The following is a 19,914-nucleotide window of genomic DNA, read 5'->3' as shown; positions in this document are numbered from 1 at the left end:
GCTCAACGGTCACATGACCGGCCCGACTCGCACGTGACGCCTAGGGCGAAATGCGCAATAAACACATCCGGTTTGCGATCGAACCGGATCGGAGGAGAAAGGGAATGAACGGGCCAAAGAGAAGCGCCCTCGGAGACACTCCAAGGGCTGCCTCTGCCCGGGCTCCAACTCTGAGCCCTCTCAGCCCAATATTGTGCACCGTTTGTTGCGGAGTCACGGCCGTAGCGTCGCTACTGCCCCGCATATGGCGGCTGCCGAGTGGGTTAGGGTGACGGAAGTGGTGTGTCTGCCACGCGCCTTTCCTCTATGGTCTCTACGGGTGCCGCGGAGGGACTCTCCTGGTGGAATCGCGCTCGCCCCTAGCTTTGCATGGAGCGCTGCCGAGCGGGCGAAGGCTGGGACGCCCCGGGAGGGAGCAGGAGGCGTCGTCGCCGGCGGCGGAGAGAGGAGCGGGGCGGCGGAGAGGCCGAGAGCCCCGAGGACGCGGGAGAAAGGCAGAGGCGGCGGCTGCGGGAGGCGTGGTGAGGGGCGGTGGATCCTCCTTGGGCAGGGGCAGTCTACCCCGAGGGGCAGCTGCGGGAGGCAAATCACGCGCGGGCCGCCGGGAGGCTTCCGGGGGAAACCCTTCTCGGGGGAGCAGGGGGGCGCGCTGCGTCGTGGGCGAGCTTTCGGGGGCCACATGCCAGGAGCGGGCGGGGCCAGTGGGCGTGACTTGGGACTTCCGAGACGGCACTCCAGCCAGAGTCGGAGAGCCCAGCAGGAGGGCAATCGGGGCATTTTCGCCCGCGGGGGAGGGGGCGGCCCCGGCTTGCCAAGAGGGCCACATGCAGCTTCAAGGCGGGCCTGAGGTTCCCCCTGGGCAGGGCAGACTACCTCTGAATGCCCAGCTGCTGCAGGGCAAATCCCAAGGAAAGTGGGCCGCATTCCTGCTCTGCTTCTAAGCTTCCCAAAGACTCATAGCTGTGAAGGGGCCTCCTTGAAGTATCTGACTGGCTGCTGTTGGAAATGACGCCTTGGTCTGTCGGTCTTCGTGGAGCTGGTTCCCTCAGATGTTTTGGACTGCAATTCACATTATCCTCAGCCAGCATTATTGTCTTTCCATCACCCGCAGCATCGCAGCTGTGATAGCTGCAGCTGATGGGAACTGTAGTCCAAACTAGCTGCAGAACTGGTCTGTAAACGGTTCTAATTTGCAGTAGAAATATATATATATATTAAGTTACGTGTGGGTTGGCAATTTGGCAGCAGTTGGCCAACAGGGAACTCTGTGTATGCTCAAGGATGCTGCCCCCTTATTACTTCACATATCCACTTGCATTTAAATCAGGTTCTGGGATTAAATCCTGATAAGTCTCTGCTAGTATCCTCAAAACCATCATAAAGAGGCTTACTGGATCAGACCAAGGGTCCAGCTAGTCCAGCCTGCTGATCCCACAAGATCCTTCCAGCCCTAAATCCCACCTTCTGTAACATAACTTCTTCTTCCTCTTCTCCCTGCCTTTCTGTGACAGTTCAGAACTGCAGAGCTCAGAATTCTGGGATTCAAGCCTCGGTAAGTCTTGCATCTCAAGAGAGACCTTGGATTTTTATTTTGTAGCTACAGCCTTGGATTTGTGCCTGTTTGTAAGCAAATCTATCCAGGGGTGAAGGTGGTGGGGAGGCAAGATGCAGTCATGGCTGAAGTGGCATTGGTCTATATTGCACCCTCTTTCATTGCTCAGGAACCATCTTAAAATCCCTCCCCAAACACTCAGCAGCAGGGAAGGGGGCAACCAGACCTTCCGTGGAGAAAGCCCTCTCTGCCTTTGAGAAGCTGCAGCTCACACCACCAGCTGAGTCAGTTCTTCAGCCCAGCTCCCAGCTGCAGGAGGAGCCCAGCCGCAGCAGAGCCCAGGACTTGCAGTGTGTGTGTTATGGCATTGGGAACTTCTCCTCTTGCGTTCAAGCGCGATACCAGCTGGCCTTCCTCCTGCTGCTGCTTGAGGAGCTGAAGGTGAGGGTCACAGTTGTGGCGGACTTGGGAGCAAAGCTCGCCAGAAGCACACAGGCAACATTCCTTCTCTCCCCTTGCAGATTCCTGAAGATCTGTGTTACATATTTGACCCTGTCTTTTCCACGCTGGAAATCAAAGTCCTTGCCCATCTTGGGCTCACGGTGCTCCTGGAGAATGAGGTGAGCTCCAGGAAGAGAGGAGCACGAACTCAGGGAGAAACGTGCCCAGGGATCAAAACACACAGCTGAGGACTGTGGCCTTTCTCAAAATGATTGATACCAAAAGTTCACAGCTGTTTAACTCCTTTAGCTCTTCTGGGGTGAGGGTTGGTTGCAGTTCTTGCAGGATAACACCCCTCTTCCTTGCATCCAGGAGGGAAAACGCTGCATCCACAATCCTACCATCTTCTACATGGTCCACTGCGGAAAAGCTCTCTATAACAACCTGCTCTGGAGCAACTGGTCTATAGAGGCACTTTCCAAAACAGTCATCATAGGGAACAGCTTCAAGGGCATTGAAGACAGGTAGGGAGCCCTTCTGCATCACCCAGCCCAAGAGCAGGCAGGGCTGGGCCTCTTGGCTGCTGCTGCTGCCCAGTGTCTATACAAGAACAGAATTGGCATTTTCCACTTGTCTTCCCACAAAAATCTGGGTTTTGAAAATTCAACTCCTTTTTGCAGTGATTTCCTAAGAATTTTTGCAAGTATGGTAGTCTCTGAAGGCATTTAACCACACACAGAATGGGGAAGGCTTTGCTCTGCCTCCGCAGTTGGAGGGAGGGCTGCTTCTCCCCACAAGAGGGAGAGCGCTCTTATGCTCAACTGGCTTGCAAGTTTCCCACAGACATGTAGCTGGTCCCTGTGGGAACAGGATGCTGGATTAGATGAGCTGTTGGCCAGACCCACAAACCCTTTGGATGTTCTTAGCTTAGCAGCACCCTCTGCTTAGTAGGCCGTGGTGTTGCCTTTGTTGCAACTGCCAATGATTTCTAATGCCCTTTGCTCCTAGGGTGCTGAACAGGATATTCCAAAAGGACTACAGTTACATTGCAAAGGTACGGCTTTGTTGCTTGAATAACAGCAACTGTTCACCATCCAGCAGAAGCCCTTAATGCGTCAGCTCCTAACGGGGGGGTGGGATCCACGCTTACCAACTCTTCTCCCTTATTCCCACTTGGCTGTGTTCTAAGCAGCTTTGCTTTTGCTGGGCTTATAAAAGTCTTCCAAGAGCTGAGCACCCAGCTTCAAAGGCAACTCTCTAACTCCCTCATAAAACAAGCTGACTGAGGCTGCCCTTCTATCAAGCCCCACTCAGTGGAAAACAGGCATCTGGTGGGTCAGGGCGCAGCAGAGCTCTTACACAAGAGTGGAGCTGCTCTGCACCCAGCAGACACGGAACCTGCTGGATTGCTTGGGTATCCTTTGATGTGAGCTGGCTTTGGAATCTGCACATCCATTTTAGTCTTATTGAGCACTGTAAAACTTGAAAGCATGCCACACAAATACTGAGATCAGTGGTTAAGATAGGTAATGGAAAAGCTAAGGACCTGTCACCCCTCAGACTGGATTTCCAATTTCCATCCTGGAGGGATATGTCAGGTGATGACAACAGAGGACCACAGGTTCCCCAGCCATAGGGGATGAATTCTGAGGAGTCAAAATATCTGCTGCAGGGGCTTTCATAAATGTGGCACGTGGCTAGCTGTGGATCTGAGCCTGTTGCTCTCCTCCTTTCTCAAGGGCCAGTTCAGCAGCCAAGTCGCCCCCATTAACTGCCTCTTTGCTGTGCTTGACCATTTCTAGGTTTTAATAGCAACAGATGAAGAAGCCCTTCCTTCTCACCCTCAATACTTGGACATATTTAACGACACCTCTGTCCACTGCTTTCCTCTGGAGAAACTGAGGGACCTTCCCCCAGAGATCTGGAAGCTTCAGGAGGAGCCAGTTTACCCAGATGAGGATCAGCCAGAGATCATCAGAAACAAGAAATGAAATTCAATTCCAGAGGCTATGGACTGGAGGTGCAGGGCTGGGTTTGGGTTTCCTTCTTTGGAGAGGGGCTTGAGTTACTTCTGGTGTTGCAAAGAGTTCATGTTCATGTCACACACACACCCCACCCTAAAGCAGATGACTAGCCACACTGTCTATTTGTGTGTTGCTCTATGGCATCTCTATGGGACAAATGAGGCATGCGCAGCATGCACAAGATGCCAAAGCTCTCCTTGTCTCTCTCTCGCTTGTTCACTGAGCGGCAGAGCTTGGGAGGATCAATGGGGCAAACCCAAGCATCACCACCATCTCTGTTCAACTCTGGTCTGGTACCTCCTATGAGAGTTCCCTCATGGGATGGAAAAAGGGGCAGAGATCTGGTGGTGCTAGGCAAGCTGCCCAGTAGGACTGGGCTCCCTCATTAAGGGGGAGAGCCATTCACACTCCCAGCTGCTGCTTCACAATTACGGCAGCAACTTCTCAGAAAACCAAATTTCTCCACAAACCTTGTATTTCTAATAATTTTTAATTAAAAGCAACACACATTGAACTTTTGTGGTCATTTCTTATTGCCAGTTACCTCCTCCCCTGTTCAACATTGTGAGCAAGCCCTGACTCCTGCCAGGTCAAACTGCACCAACAGTGCTGTGATCTCACACTTGGAACTACTGTCTCACTCTAGCTGCTGCATCTCAAGACAGAGCTCAAAAAAAAAAAAGTTGACATTTTTATTCAGGGCGTCAGCATTTTCTAGATGCACTGATTGGAAGCTCAGGTGGACTAAGGCTGAGCAAAGGGTGGAGGTGCTTCCAATCAGATTTAGTGGTTATGGTACTTGGCCCCCAGCCCTAGATACAGGGGGCTAGACACCTTGCAACATTAGATGCACTTGGTTTGCACTGGTCTTTCTGCAGCCTGGCAGGAGAGTTTCAGCACAGCCCTCAACCCACACGCACTGGGGCAGCTCCCACTCAGGGACTGCCTTCCTGCACCTCCCGGTCCCCAGTGAATGAGGCAAGGCAGCCTGCATGGCAGTGCTGTGCCCCCTGAGTCCCAGCGCCTTGTCCTCACTTTGCCATGTCGATGAGGCTCTGCAGGGAGGTGGGGACCCAGGTCTTCTCCCCCTGCACAAAGACCACACCCCGGTCAATGTAGATGACGATGCGGCCAAAAGTGTAGAGCTGCTTCCCTTCATGCCGTTTTCCAATGACTGGCATGAAGACGATGTTGTGCTCCTCCGCCTTGGTCTGGATGAGGTCCTTGAAATTCATGGGCACAGAGCCTGCGGCCATGCCGATCCCACGCTGCGCCATGTTCTCAGCCTCCCGGCGCTCCTGCATCGCCTCATACTGGAAGTCCTTCCGGCGCTCTGTGTGTGTGAGGTAGGCAATGTTCTCGCGGGCCCCAGGCTGCATGTAGCCACCTGGCAGAGGAGCAAAGGGAGAGAGATGAGATGGCAGCTGGCAAATTTTTGCAGCCTGTGCTCTGCACAGGCCCTCCTAGCACACAGCCAGAGCCCAAGGGAAGAGGACACAGGGGGTCACACAGCCTGCAAGGCTGCCCAATGAGCTGGAAAGGTGGAGCGAGGGGACAAAAAGCAGAAGAGGAGCCCTCAGCTGGATCAGGCCCAAGTGGGCCCATCTGGTCCAGCATCCTGTGTTCTCGGTGGCCAACCAGATGCCCCAGCGGGAAACCCGCAAGCAGAGCCCTCTCCCTCCTGTGGCTTCTAGCAACTGGTATTCAGAAGCATCACTGATTCTGACAGGTGAAACTGAGCACAGACATCCTGGCTGGTAGCCTTTGATAGCCCTTTCCTCCTCCATGAACCTGCCTAATCCTCCTTGAAAGCCATCCAAGTTGGGGGCCTCCTGGGGGAGCAAATTCCATAGTTTAATAAACTATATGCTGTCAGTGCAGTCCCCACTGTGCTGATTTTGACGAGGTATGGAATAGCAGACCGTCTGAAATTGGGGCAAAGAGGAAGAGGAGAACCAACTGCTCTGGAGAGCTGGAAAGGACTATAAGAAACATGGGAGCTCATAGTGCAATTCTATGTGTGTCTCTTCAGAAGGACGGCCCCTTGGATTCAGTGGGATTTACTCACGAGTAAGTGTGCAAAGCAAGGGTAGCCCAAATGGTGATCTCCAAATGTGGACTACCACCCTCCCCAATGGCCGCTTGAGGCTGGTGAAAATCGTGGCCCTTCTACAGGGCTCTGCAGCCTCAGTCTCTTCCATTTTCCTCCTCTATGAAAAGGGACACTATTGTTTTGAGCGACTGTTTCCAATGATGATCCTTGAATTACTTCACTGCCCAGCCAATGCAACATTTGTGTTGGCAACCATCACTCACGCACCGACACTGGAAGAGACCGCTCTGTTCATGATGTCCAGAGCCTCGTTGAATTTTTCCTTGATGGAGGGATGGGCCAGCACCTGGTCGGAGAACATCGACTTCCAGCCCAGGTACCACTTGGTGATCTCTTCGTAATTGGGGTTGTTGCTGAGCCAGGAGCACAACACCTGCAGGAGGAGGAGGGTCAGCAGCAGGGAGACCACAAGCAACCCACCCCACCCCCCAAGGCAGAGCTCACAGATCAGGGACTCAAGGCTTTACTTGGGCTGCGGACGGGACAGGCTCACGAGGAAGCAGCGTCTGATGCATTTCTGATCCAGGGACAAGTATTTCAAGGGAAAACCAGAAGCCACCCAACTTCCAAAGGAGAGGGCCAGCAAAGCCCCTGCTGAAGTCTGGCAGCTCACATGGAACTGTAAAGGGGGGCACTGGTCAAAAGGAAAAAAACAAGTTCCAGCAACACCAATCCACCCCTGCTAGCAGAGAAGCCAGAAAACCAAGCAGGTCCAGAGAGATCAGATGAGCAGGAAGGGAAAGGGAGGAAAGATGGCACACAAGACGTTTCTTGTCAACTGTCCCTCGACAGAGATAATTATGTGGTGATTAATGATAACTGAGTTGTAAATCTTGGTTATCACATCTCTCTGGTCCTCTACTCTGGACTGTATGTACATGAAGGTGATGGCTGGCTGGTGAAAGACCCTGTGTGAGAGGCAAGGGAAGGAAGAGTTCCCAGGCTGGGAGGCTGGGAGAGGAAAGGGAAGCTCCCAGGTGAGAGCTGAGGGGGCACCCCCTTCTGTATGAGACATGGGTGAAGATCTGCCTTTGAGAGAGGACTTTGCACTTTTGTTGATGTTGTTGTTCTAAAAACAGCCATAATAAAAGTTTTGTGGCAAACAGATAAATCAGGTGAGCCTGCCAAGCTGCAGGGCTCCAGTCCATTTCAGCAGGGGTACCGGGGGCAGGGTGGGGATTCCTTACTGCCTCTTCCCTGGAGCCACCCTTAAGCAAAAGCTGAACTGAATGTGAGTTCACAAAACCCAACACTGCTGTTTGTGGCAACCTCAGATGTCCCTAAGGAAAAGTGTGGCTGAACCCCGCCGGGCACTGCTGGAGTCACACACCTGCAACCACTTGGGGAAGAAGTGCTTCTCCAGGATCCCCACAAGGCTAGAGACAGAGATCATCCCTTCCCAGTCCATCACCCAGAAGAAGGAGTCCATGTGCTGCTGGTGGGGGTTGATCATCAGCTCGTTCAGACACAAGCCTGTGGAGACGACAGCAAGCTTAAACCAGCTCAGCCTAGAGAGCAGAGGGACTTCTTTGCACATGCACCCCCCCCCAAATTGTTGATGTTTTCCCCTCAGGGAAACCAGCAAAGCTGCAACCAAGATAAACTTTGTAGGGATGATCGCTGGGTCCGGAGCACACTCCCCACCCGCAGGCAGACTCAGCCTGCCTGCACACGTGACCTTGGGGAGCACACCCCCTCACAGACAAAGCCACAGCTGTCTGAACATCATGCCCTCTGTCTAACCTTTTGTGATCTCAATAGTCTGCGGTGTCCTGTCTGTGACCTTTGTCTCTGAGACCTTTGTCTCCATCATACACTGTGCAAGGGGAAAATGACGTGGTGGAAACAGGTGCCAAAATAACACCACAAGCTCGGGACTGGAAGAAGTATAAAGGTCACAGCCCAAAATGTATCTGCCTGGGTTTGCATATTTGTGTCAATAAAAGGAGCCTCCACAGAGCTGGCCAGCAGCTTGCATGCAGCTCACCTGTGCGCAGCTCACCTGCATTATCAACTCCTGCCTCGTCCTTCACTTCAGAAACAACTTTCTCTAGTGAGGATCCCAAAAGCTCTTTCAAGCTGTAAGAGAGCAACTGCTGAACTCCCTGTTCCTTCCTCACTTGGATACACTTCCCCTTGAGCTCTGCCACGGATCATCAGCTGGACCAGCCTTCCCCAGCCAAGCACTTTCAATCTGCCCCACTACTGTACAATCGTAGTGACTGAGGACAATGGGAAGTTTGGATTGAAGGTGGCTGCCCTAGATTCCTACACTGGAGAAAACATTGCGCTGACTCCAACCCCAAACATTTTCTGCCCCCAAGAGCAGCCCAAATAGGGAGAATGGGATGGAGTATAGCTGGCAGCTGCAAAGCATCAACCCTGTACTTCCTACCCCATATCAGTTTCACGTAACTCAGCAATAGAAAGAAATTAAAAAAATTCCTTCCAGTAGCACCTTAGAGACCAACTAAGTTTGTTATTGCTATGAGCTTTCGTGTGCATGCACGCTTCTTCAGATACACTGAAACAGAAGTCACCAGACCCTTATATATAGTGAGAGGGTGGGGAGGGTTCACCCATTCCCACCACCCTTCTGAGTAATACCCCTCCCCACCCTCTCACTATATATAAGGGTCTGGTGACTTCTGTTTCAGTGTATCTGAAGAAGTGTGCATGCACACGAAAGCTCATACCAAGAACAAACTTAGTTGGTCTCTAAGGTGCTACTGGAAGGAATTTTTTAAATTTGTAACTCAGCAAGACAGCAAGCCAATAGGAAAAGTGTTCCAGAGCCAAAATCAGCTCCAGAGGCTGCTACCTGCCTGACCCCACTATCCACCCTGCCTCAAACCGACACCCTACCTACCTACCAAACAAACCAACCCAAATCATTGGATCAGCAAGAATTAAAGTGAGTTTAAGGCACATGCAAATTCTGCATGCCCACGCTTTGGTCTCTGCCCCTCTTGCATGTGCTTCTGTGGGACAGTCCTGCTTCCTTAACCCCAGAAGGGTTTCTTGAGAGGCAGGGCACCCATTCTGCATGCAAGAAGGTCCAGGTTCAACCCATGTCACTGTCTCCACGCAGGACAGGGAGCGTGCCTTGCCAGAAATCCCGGAGAGCCGGTCACTGTGTGTAGGCAATGCGGAGCTAAATGGACCTGTGGTCTGTTTTAGAAGAAGGCTGCTTCCCGCAAGGCCTCCAACCCCAGTCACCCGCCTCCTGGTCTGCTGCAAAGGCAGCCCTGGGGGGACCAACTCACCCAGCTTGGGCACAATGTTCTTGATCATGAAGGCCTCCCAGGACCCCGGGGTGAAGACCTCCTTCCAGGGCTGCAGGATCAGCTTGGCCGAGGAGTCACTGGGGTGCCATTTCTGGAGGGCGTTGGACAGCTTGTTGCGGATGGGCGAGTAGAGTGGTTCAAGCCGGGTGTGCATTAAGGGCAGCCAGGGGTGGATCCACGAGTGGATGGGGACCGTGTCCGTCAGGGGATTCCAGCTTTCCACCTTGAAGCAAGAGCAGCAGTAAGCCTTATGGGACACCCAGAGGCATTAACTTACTGCTTTTCTATCCCACCTTTTTCTCCAAGGAGCTCAAGGTGGCATATGTAGTTCTTTCCTCCCTCATTTAATCCCTCACACCAATCCTGTGAGGTAGGCAGACTGAGAGGCAGTGACTGGTACAAGGTCACCCAGTGAGCTTTGCAGCCATATAGGGATTGGAACCCGGGTCTCCCAGGCTCTAGTCTGTTCCTCTAACCCAAGGGTAGGCAACCTAAGGCCCGGGGGCCGGATGTGGCCCAATCGCCTTCTAAATCCGGCCGGCGGACGGTCCAAGAATCAGTGTGTTTTTACATGAGTAGAATGTGTCCTTTTATTTAAAATGCATCTCTGGGTTATTTGTGGGGCATAGGAATTCGTTCATATTTTTTTCCCCAAAATATAGTCCGGCCCACCACATGGTCTGAGGGACAGCCCATGGCTGAAAAAGGTTGCTGACCCCTGCTCTAACCTCTACACCATGCTGCCTTCGCAACAAGGGCTTTCTGGTTAAGCCTCCTGCCCCACGCAACAAGCCCTGCTGAAACTTCAACGCCCAGTGTGCCTGAGAGGAGCCCCAAGAGCCCCTCATCTACCTCTTTCTGCAACTTGGGGCAGATCAGCTGGTCCAGAATGTTGTCTAGTATCCAAACAGGAATGATGTGCCCCCAGCTGTCAAGGAAGTCCACCATCGGGATGCAGTTCCGGGGCTGCCACTGTGCTACCACGTTCCGCACGTACGGCATCCAAGTCTCCCACATCAACCTGAAGGATTAAAAATCTCAATTGAGTGGGGCCAGGGGCAGATCCAAACCACGCTTTGCTTCTTCAATAGGAACTAGGGGTGCTTTAAGAGATTTCCTTCTGATGGACAATGCAAATGCAGCTACTGTGTCTTCAAAACCTCCTTTCCCAGCTTCTCTCTTGGGCTTAGGGCAAGTCTGAAATCTCTCTCTTGTGAGGTACACATGCCTGAGCAAGTTTGATGGACTCAAGGGTATATAGGCAACAAAATGCTTTTCCACGTCATCAGCTTTTGCATTTCAAGCCTACGTGTTACTACAATATAGCCAGAGAAAGGAGGTGCATGGGCTGCTCCAAAGCTTTTGCTGGACTCCCAGCTCCCATCAGACCCAGCCTGCAAGGCTGACGTCAGGGATGAAGCAGGTTGTTGCCTATGCTATGGTCACCTTCAGGTTAGATTGCTGCAATGCATGATGTGTGGAGCTGCCTCTGAAGACAATTTGGAAACTGCAGCTGGTGCAGAAGTCAACAGCCAGCTTATTGACCAGCGCAGTAAAGATTTAGTAAAAATTGGAATTATTAAGGAGATGCAGGGGGAGAAACTATAATATAAGGGTCCACAAAAGGGGGGGAAGGGAAGTCCAAGGGGATAAGTTTATTGTTTTGCTTTTCTTTTTATCTGATGCTTATAAAATCTGAAAAATTGAGAAATAAAATTTTATTGACCAATGCAGGGGTAGTCTGAACAACATAATACCACTTCTGGCACAACTGGCTTGCAATTCACTTCTGGGCTCAATTCAAGGTGCTGGCTTTGACCTATGAAACCTTTCGTGACTCAAGCACCACCTCCCCCCCTGCATGAACCAACCTGGAACCTGGGTTAGTCATCCGAGGCCCTTCTCCATGTGTTCCCTCTGAGGGAGGCATGAAGGGTACCATTCTCAGTGGTAGCGCCCCATTTATGGAATTCTCTCCCTGGTTGCATGGGGGTTGTGTTCCGGGTCATTGTGTGCTTGCATGAAACTGTAATTGAAACACCCTGTTCCGCCGCCGCAGCCCTCTCCCCGCCCTGTTAGTGACATCTTTTATGACATTTTTGGGTCACTTCCAGGTTTGGCACTGGACAACATAGTGGGAGTTGCCTGTATCTACAGTATTTTTAAGTGCCAGGCAAAAACACGTTTTTCCCATCAGGCCTTCAGCCTTTGATTTGGAGGGTTTTGATATATGTGGCCTGCTTCAATGCCTTTTTATAATTATGAATGCGTGTTGGCTTAAATTTATGTGCTCCCTTTTTTTGTAAAGCACTTTCAGTTACTTTTGTATCTATAAAGAAGCAACTAATAAGTGCAATATATAATTATTATTAAGAAAATCCTCCCCGCAGCATTAAGGAAGAAATTGGATTAGCCAGGCCTGTTTGACCAGCACAGGGCTGCTCCTCCCTTGGAGAGAAACTTCCCTGCCAAACCTGCACAGACGCTATGTTCACCTGTGAAAAGCATCCGAGGCAAGGTCCTGCCCACCGTGCGACAGCAACTGGTCGTTTTCCAGCAAGCTCTTCCACTTGGCTAGGATATCAGTGCCATACATGTGATCCTGGAGAGGAGAGGAGAGGCAGTGTGTTAGGTGTACAAGGCAACTGAGAGTCAAACGAAAAAAAGGGAGCTCCTATTTGGAGAAAGGGGACAGCTCTTTCCCCAAGGCTGGCATGGCGTATTGGGTTTATTTGGAAGGCTTTCTATTTGGTAAGGTGTTCTTCCTCACCCTGGACGCTTTTGGGGTGCGATGGCCAGAGTGTAGGACTCTTGGCTAGGGAGATGCACCTACAAAGTTCACAGGGTGACCATGCGCCAGTCACTCTCTCTCTCAGCCTGGCCTACCTCACAGGGTTGTTGTGAGCAGCGGCATAGGTGCCCGGTGCGGTGCGTGCATCCTGCAGCTGGGGGCGGGGTGAGCCACCCATGGGAGCAGGGCATGCTACGTGGAGCCTCTCCGCAGCCTCTCCTTCAGCTGTAGGGAGGCTGAGGGAGAGGCAGTGGGCCATTTCAGGCAGCGCCAAGCCTACAGGCGCTCAAGCCACCACCTCACTCCCAGGAAATACACGTGGCTCAGGCACGCTGCAGGCCCCGTGGTAATGCCGGCCCCTGCAGTGTGGCACCCAGTGTCAGCCGCATTTCTTTACATTTGTTGACTGAAGTAAAAGCTTTAGTGAGCCCTATTTTAATTTATTTATTATATATATATATATATATAAATAAAAGCTCGTACTTTTGTCATTTTGTCCCCCACCACCACCTCAGTGATGACACCCGGGGTGGCCCGCACCCACCACACACCACTTCCTCCGCCACTGGTTGTGAGGATAAAAAGAATAAAATGCTTCAGTGCTCTGATGGTGTTTCCTGCTTGGCAGGGGGTTGGACTCTATGGCCCTTGTGGTCTCTTCCAACTCTATGATTCTATGATTCTATGAAAATGTTTGCACTCCCCTGCTAAACTCATTGGAGGGAGAGCAAGAAAAAAAGTAATTAAGAAACCCTTTATAGGCAGAAGGACAATTGGGGTTTGGGAAGCTGAGCTTGGCCAGCAAATGTGGGTGTTTGGCCACCCAATTGGCATGGCCCTTTTGCTGCTCCTGGTCTCTGAACCCACCCACCTTCAGAGGGTCCCAGTTTTTGAAGTAGTCCTTGACGAGAGGGAAGACAATGGCCACAGCAAGGTCCACGCGGTCGGACATCCGGTACTCTTCGTAGTATTTGTCCTGGAGGGTCTCAAAGATCCTGGCGCACTCAGGCAGGGTCAGGGGGTCCTTGCAGTTAGGCTGCATCCGCCTCTCACACTCCTCCACCAGCTCCAGGACCTCGCTGAGGTTGCGCGTGTCTGCCTCCTCCCGCTCCAGGACCTCCGCCATCTTGTCGATCTCATGGGTCAGGTTGACCACCATGTCCCTCTCGTACTGCAGCTGCCGGTCATTCTGGATGATCTCCTGCTCCGTCAGGTCAATGAGGAGCTGCAGGTTGTGCTCCAGTTCAGGCAGACTGAAGGCCTGCGCCTTGGAGTCCTTGCCCAGCGGTGGAGGCAGCTGGGGGTTGTCGTCAGGGATGTTGTGCTTCTGGCTGATCTGGCTGTAGCTGTAATAGACTTTCTGCTCCCGGCCGGTCATGTCAATCACCTTCCAAACAAGCAAACAAACAGAAAACCCCCAACAAGTTACAAGACCACTTTCAACCAACAGCAGTTACTGCTTCATGGTGTCCTGGTGAGCAGAATCTATACAAAGAGGGTAAAACAATACTTTTCAGAGGGCCAATTTGGGCTGCTGGAGTAGTAGGCGACCTTTCAAAGTCCAGTCAATTCAAATTCCAAAGCTTGCGTATTCCAGATGCAAACCTAAGTTTGGTACACTGCAGAATTACATTGCATCTTCTAACGAGCCCAGCACAGCCCAACACTTTTTGCCATTTGCAGTGATGGGACCGTCTGCAGGCTCCAAGGGAATGGTTCACAAGGGTCAGGGCATGTCTCTCCACTCCCACTTACCCCAGTGTGACCTTGGCTCCACCACTGCCCTCTTCTCCTGGGAAACCCAAGGGCTGACTACCATTTATTTCAGAGGACAGGGCAGGACTTAGCCCTAGGGCTCATGAGCCAATAATGAAATTAACCACAGACACCCAATGCCAACCGGCCATTTTTAAGAGCTGTACTTCTGTATGTCAAGGATTTGGGCTTCTAGGGAGCACGTGGGCTCTTGACTTCCCTTTCCAGTTTAAATCAAGCCAGGCAATTGTTCCAGAATGCAGCAGAGCTCTCTGTTGCTTTTCAAGCATTACATACAGAGGCAGGTTTGTACTTGCCAGCATGAAAGGGCACAAGAGCTAACAGGTCGGAATAGGTCATGCCAGTCATCTGCTTACAACCTCAATCATGGAGGAATATTAAGGAAAAAGAAAGACAGCTAACTCTTGAACCTGGGAGAAAAGCTTCCTTGGCTCATCCTGGAGGTAGTCATCATCTTCTGTATTTCCCTCAGCAGAGGGACCTGTTACAAGCCAGTCAAAGCTCCCCCTCGCTGAGGACAAAGGTCAGAGAACGAGCCAGGAGGAGAGCGCTCTGAGTAGTTACTAGCCAGGACGGCTCTGCTGTGTCTCCACTGTTGAAGGCAGCAATGCTCCCAAAGACCAGTTTCTGGAAACCGCAGGAGCGAGGGCTCTCATGCTTGGACCTTGCTTGTGGATTTCCCACATGCAGCTGGTTGGCCACTGTCAGAAGATGATGAACTACATGGGGCCCCCTTGGCCTTATCCAGCAGGCTCTTTCTAAGTTTTTCTGAAACCTGCCCCATCTTGCTTTGGACAATCAGCCTCACCTTCACTTGTGCCAGCTCCTTCTGAGGTGCCGACAGTTGCTTCCCGGCCCGGCCTTTGGCTTTCAGTTCCTCCACAGTCTTGTAGGTGTACTTTGGCTTCTTCTTGCCCCCACCTGGGTCCTTCCGCCACTGGCTGAGCTCCTTCTGGAACTCCTGGGATGAAAGAAGAGGTGGGAGAAGTGCAAGATGGAGGAGGAAACACTCCACTGGGGACTGCAGAGCACCAAACCCTTTCCTTGGTCTGGGGCTGAGCAGGGAATATTGCCAGTGGACTATGTCCAGGGGAGCAGAGGGGGGGGTTCACTCTTTTAAAGGTCTGCGCCAACAGGCACCAACCAACCCTAGCTCTGGTCCACAATATGGTCTTCTACAGGACATGCCTGAAAGCAAAAAGCAAGGCTTTAACTCTCTCAGTCCTACCAGCTGCCAACATAAGTTGTTATGTGTACAGAAATCAACTGCCACCCCAGGTTCCAAGAACTGCTTTGTACCCCGTTTAAACATTTGCCAAGGGAAGAAAGAATCACAGAATTGTAGAGTTGGAAGGGACCCAAAGCATCATCTAGAACAACCCTCTGCAGTGCAGGGATCACAGCTGCTCTCACGCACAGAGCCAGATACAACAGTCAAATGCAGAAGGCAGTTTTTGTTAGGATGTAAACACCATTGTAAGAAATCACTACATTTCTTCCACACAGGTCCCCAAATGTGGCAATGAGGAGAGTTGGGGGAGGGGGAGAAATGAGGAGAAGGAAAGGGGGGGGGCGGGAATACCTCCTCTGCCTCTTCGTCTGAGTCAACAACAGGGAAGTCCTGCAAGGACTGTGTGGTTCGCTCAGAGCCATACGCCCCTATGGCTGCCTTGCCTTTCCTCTGCTTAGCTTCAATAGGGTTGATGATACCTAAGAAAATTCACAGCTGTTAGTGAAGTGAATATAAGAACACAGAACGATCAGAGCTGCCTGGAAAGGGAGGCAAAATAGCCCAGCAGCAGCTCTACTATTCCCTGCGCTTGAGCCCTGGTTGGCTCTTCTATTTTCAGAAAGCCTGCCCCCCATATATTTCCCCACCCACATCAAAAAGAGCTGATGGGGTTCCTTCTCTTGGTCTTAAAGGGCCAGGCAGTTAATTAGCCCTGTGGCACTCTGGGAAAGGAGTGCTGCTGCTTCCCCTACTGTTCATCCTGGATGAAGTGCAATTTTCCTATCTGGACATTTCATGTTAACCAGAATCTTTGCAAGTAGCCACTGTTTAACGCCTTCCCCAACCTGGTGCCTTCCAGATGTGTTAACTACAAGTCCCATCAGCCTCTGCCAGCACAGCTGACAGTCAGGTTGGCCAAGGCTGATTTACAATTTCTGTGCCAGTTTTACATACAGATCAAAATTAACTGATAGGCTGATTCTGCTTGAAGGAGAAAGAAAGGCAGATACCAACTTGGTTTTTGTTTTCCTGGGGTCTTCTTAAAAGCCTGTACAAAAAATCAAGTGGGGTGCTGGGCCATACCTTGAGCATTCTTTCCAAGGCCCCTTCCAGGCACATAGCCCATTTTTTGAAGAAGTTTCTGCCCAATTCCTTTTGTATGCCTCTCCCAGCTACCAAAGTCCATAAAAGATTTGGTTCCTCCTATGAAGCCCTTCTGGCTCGGTTTGAAATTGCCACCCTGTTAAAACACACACAAAAAGATGAATTAAATATCATAGTTCATGGGTAGGGAAAACTAAGGCCCAGGGGCTGGATCTGGCCCAATCGCCTTCTAAATCCGGCCGGCGGACAGTCCAAGAATCAGCGTGTTTTTACATGAGTAGAATGTGTCCTTTTATTTAAAATGCATCTCTGGGTTATTTGTAGGGCCTGCCTGGTGTTTTTACATGAGTAGAATGTGTGTTTTTATTTAAAATGCATCTCTGGGTTATTTGTGGGGCATAGGAATTCATTCATATTCCCCCCCAAAAAAAAAAAATCTGCCCCCCCCACAAGGTCTGAGGGACAGTGGACCGGCCCCCTGCTGAAAAGGTTTGCTGACCCCTGTCCTAGTTCATTCAGTGCCTGGCTCTACTGACAGCTCTATTACTAAAGCACTGGTGTGTCTCAGTCCAGACATTTATTTGGGGTGTTTATAGTTGAGACTGTGCACATTCCACACCAACAAAATCCAGATTGTGTGGTTCTTCCTGTTGCGGTTAGTGCTTCCTGAGGTTCTTTAAGACACTCCAGAACCACAATTAAAATGCAGTGATTTATGGCCCAATTAACTAAGAACTCACTGTCTTTAACTTCTTTGGCACAAACTCTTTGGGGATTTCTTCCTGCTTCAGAGGCTTCTCATCCTCATCAGAATCTTCATCTGTTATCTCATCAGCTGCTGGCTTCTTCAGCCCAGCACTGATAAAGTTAACAGGTGCCGAGTAATCTTTAGACCTGGGTTAAGAAAAAATACATTTATTCAGAGATGTTTCTGTAGTCTACAGATATGCATTTAGACATGAGATAGCTTTTTCCTGATTAAATTCACTGTTGAGAGACATCTATGCTACTTGTCAAGTTAATATCGCAAAATCAGAAGCTGACATATACAATCAAGGGAGGTGTTAATCAAGGGTTTGGAAACAGGGGTGCAGAACCTTCAAGAACAGCCTCACAAATCACAACATTCCCGATCACTTCCTCGGGGGGCCAGTACCGTTTGCCCCCAAAGCTGGGCCTCTCATCATCAGAATCATGCTCAGCCCACATGCCATACGTGGCCTCCTCCTTGGTCTGCCAGTGGCGCTGCCGGTTGGGATTGAACTCATTCTGAAGGTCCCAGTCGGTGATCTCAAATTTCTCCATCTCCACATCGTCATCAGCAGCAGCGTCATTTTTGCCGTACAAATGGGACAGCGACATGATGCCTTGTTGGAGTAAGAAACTGGCATAGGTATGGGGAGAGGAAGCAGAAGATGAAGAAATAACCCAGGAAGCTCCCTGTGCACACTCCCCAACCCCTCAACCTGCTCCCTGACCTAGCTCTCTCCTTCTGACCATTCCTTTCCCCACTCCGTGTCTATATGTGATCCCCTGCCTGCCCCTCATCTCCCAAAATACTGTCTTCTGGCACACACACAAGCCACCTTGCCTCTACTCCTAAACCTGGCCCCAGGTTCCTCTACAATCTTAACCTTTGCTGCTGCCCACTCTCCCTCCTGGTTATTCCTACAATTACCCCAATATAAAATGATTAAGGGTATGTGTGCCTCCCCGATTTTGGGACTTTTTAATTAAGAGAAAAGGTGAGCAAGAGGTATGACAAGATAGGAGTAAGTGAATAGAGGCTCTTCTCCCTCTCATAGCACATGACATTGGTGTTAAGAGTGTCAGATGAGGGCCTGGGAGATCAGGGTTTGAATTTCTCAACTAGCCATAAAGCTCACTAGGTGACCTTGGGGGAGTAACTGCCTCAGCTTACCTCACAGGGCTGTTGTGGGCACCCAGGAGGGGGAGAATCAGCTTGAGCTCTTGAAAGAAAAGGTGGTGCCTAAATGCAACAAAGAAATATAATAATAATGACAAGTGAGGTGCGCGTTGGAAGATTCAGGACAGACCCAAGGAAGCACATTGTTAAGTGACGGAACTCCCTCCCGCAGGAAGCAGCGGTGGCTATTAACTCGCAGGGCCTCCGGAGGGGACTGGGCAAACTCACAGAGGGTGGTAAGGCTAGCGATGGCGACCAGGCAGGTTCTTTTTATCATATGTGCTGTCTTGTAGTAAGGTTGAAGCTTACTGGGATACAATATATAATGAACTGAAAAAGATGTTTAAAATGACAAACTTGTAAAAAAATCCCAGAAGCCTTCCTTTTGGGAATTATAGGGACTGAACTACCCAAACCCAAACTGTATAGAAGTTTATTCATGTATGAGACTACAGCGGCAAGAATGTCGCTTGCCCAAAAATGGAAAGTCCCAGCAAAAGAAGAATGGATACAAAAACTTATGGGTTATGCAGAAATAGAGAAACTTACCAGAAAAATAAATCAAAATAACAAACTTTTTATAAAATAATAGAAATGGTTTATTGAATATTTATTAAATATTTACAAACAAACTAAACAGATAAGAACATTGGCAGGATTACTGTAATAACCCGCAGTTTTAAGAGAGTATGTATTTAAAGTAGATGAATAAATGAGTAAATTAATTTGGAATATGCAGAAAACATTAAAAATAAATTTAAGGAAAATCAAGAGGGGGAAGGAAGTCGAGTTTCGAAATGTTAAAATGATTGCAAAATTATTGAAGTGTATAAAACTGAAAATCAATAAAAGGGGATGGCGACCAGGCAGAGCGGCTCTGGCCGGGCTCGAGGGGCCTCATCCGGCTGCCTCCCGGAGCCGGGGCCGCAGCTGAGCCTCCCTCCGCAGCACCACCGGGGCGGCGCTCCTCGCGGAGCCTCCAGGCCCAGCGGCAGTCTGCCCGGGATACTCCTCGGGAGGCGCCGCGCCTGCTGGGCCCCTCCCGCTCCGGCCCCCCCCCCCGCCTCACTCACCGCCTCGCCCGCCCGTCGCCCGAGGCAAAGGAGACGCGCATGCGCAACCGGCCGCTTCCGCCGGAACCAGGAACCATAGAGGCGGAAGGAAGGGCGCCGGGAGGGAAAAGGCCCCTCCTTCCCTCGGACTCGGTGGTCCTGCCGGAGGACGGAGCCCTCTCGGAAGGAAGGAAGGTGGGGGGAGAGGATCCCCTGACCATGGGCAGAGTGCCCTTCCTTCCAGACTGTGTGTGCCCCGCCCGCTCCCCAATTCGGAGCCCACTTTTGTTTGGCTCTTGGCGGCGAGACTTTTGCAGCCCGCATTCACACGTGGCGTGGGCAACACGCGGGTTCCAGAGGCGTGTCCGGGAGGGAAGCCTTTGCCAAAGCAGCCACGGCTCCAGCTGGAGGAGCAGGCAAGCGGCCCCCGACCCCTCCACGGAGCCCCTTGTGGGCTTTTGATGCTTCTTACTTGCCCGGCTTGTGGGTTTAGAATAATTTATAAATGAGCCAGTAGATTTTGGTTTATTTGGCCAGGTTTATAATCCTGCTTTCAACAACACTTTGTAGATTTTTCTTTTTACAATCAAGAGGTATATAAATTTTATGAAATAAA

At 50.9% G+C, this 19,914-nt stretch overlaps 2 protein-coding genes across 5 annotated transcripts; one reads left to right on the top strand and one right to left on the bottom strand.

Annotated features, from left to right (window-relative positions):
- Positions 1–72: 72 nt before the first annotated feature.
- SRRD (SRR1 domain containing) lies at positions 73–4,531 on the top strand. 3 transcript variants are annotated; one of them, XM_053368474.1, is made up of 7 exons: positions 73–521; positions 1,517–1,552; positions 1,722–1,993; positions 2,074–2,172; positions 2,366–2,517; positions 3,002–3,047; positions 3,796–4,531. In XM_053368474.1, the coding sequence occupies exons 1-7, from the start codon at positions 245–247 to the stop codon at positions 3,982–3,984; spliced, it is 1,071 nt and encodes a 356-aa protein (XP_053224449.1). In that variant the 5' UTR covers positions 73–244; the 3' UTR covers positions 3,985–4,531. The 3 variants fall into 3 exon arrangements, with proteins under 3 accessions (XP_053224449.1, XP_053224450.1, XP_053224451.1); XM_053368476.1 differs by having other exon boundaries at positions 292–521; positions 1,512–1,552; XM_053368475.1 differs by lacking the exon at positions 1,517–1,552 and having other exon boundaries at positions 74–521.
- A 164-nt stretch (positions 4,532–4,695) lies between these two features.
- Positions 4,696–19,407, bottom strand: TFIP11 (tuftelin interacting protein 11). Of its 2 annotated transcripts, XM_053368466.1 has the most exons (14): positions 19,320–19,407; positions 18,241–18,309; positions 17,476–17,703; positions 17,060–17,213; positions 16,299–16,455; positions 15,567–15,694; positions 14,793–14,945; positions 13,080–13,595; positions 11,913–12,019; positions 10,270–10,438; positions 9,397–9,640; positions 7,461–7,603; positions 6,338–6,503; positions 4,696–5,404 (listed from the first exon to the last, which is right to left on the bottom strand). In XM_053368466.1, exons 1-14 carry the CDS (start codon positions 19,394–19,396, stop codon positions 5,049–5,051), a joined length of 2,667 nt encoding a protein of 888 aa, XP_053224441.1. In that variant the 5' UTR covers positions 19,397–19,407; the 3' UTR covers positions 4,696–5,048. The 2 variants fall into 2 exon arrangements, with proteins under 2 accessions (XP_053224441.1, XP_053224442.1); XM_053368467.1 differs by lacking the exon at positions 19,320–19,407 and having other exon boundaries at positions 17,476–17,686; positions 18,241–18,892.
- Between the last annotated feature and the right edge of the window lie 507 nt (positions 19,408–19,914).

This window comes from Podarcis raffonei, chromosome 16, assembly GCF_027172205.1.
Source record: "Podarcis raffonei isolate rPodRaf1 chromosome 16, rPodRaf1.pri, whole genome shotgun sequence".
Classification (NCBI taxonomy): Eukaryota; Metazoa; Chordata; class Lepidosauria; order Squamata; family Lacertidae; genus Podarcis; species Podarcis raffonei.
The sequence above is the reverse complement of the archived record's forward strand: the minus strand, read 5'-3'. Positions and strand labels throughout refer to the sequence as shown.

Coding starts and splice junctions, on each gene's coding strand:
- SRRD (XM_053368474.1), top strand. CDS start 245: ATGGCGGCTGCCGAGTGGGTTAGGGTGACGGAAGTGGTGTGTCTGCCA. Junction 522..1,516: donor CGGCGGCTGCGGGAGGCGTG/GTGAGGGGCGGT, acceptor GTGACAGTTCAG/AACTGCAGAGCTCAGAATTC. Junction 3,048..3,795: donor ACTACAGTTACATTGCAAAG/GTACGGCTTTGT, acceptor GACCATTTCTAG/GTTTTAATAGCAACAGATGA.
- TFIP11 (XM_053368466.1), bottom strand. CDS start 19,396: ATGGTTCCTGGTTCCGGCGGAAGCGGCCGGTTGCGCATGCGCGTCTCC. Junction 15,695..16,298: donor CCTTGGAAAGAATGCTCAAG/GTATGGCCCAGC, acceptor GAATTTTCTTAG/GTATCATCAACCCTATTGAA. Junction 14,946..15,566: donor CAGACGAAGAGGCAGAGGAG/GTATTCCCGCCC, acceptor CTTTCATCCCAG/GAGTTCCAGAAGGAGCTCAG.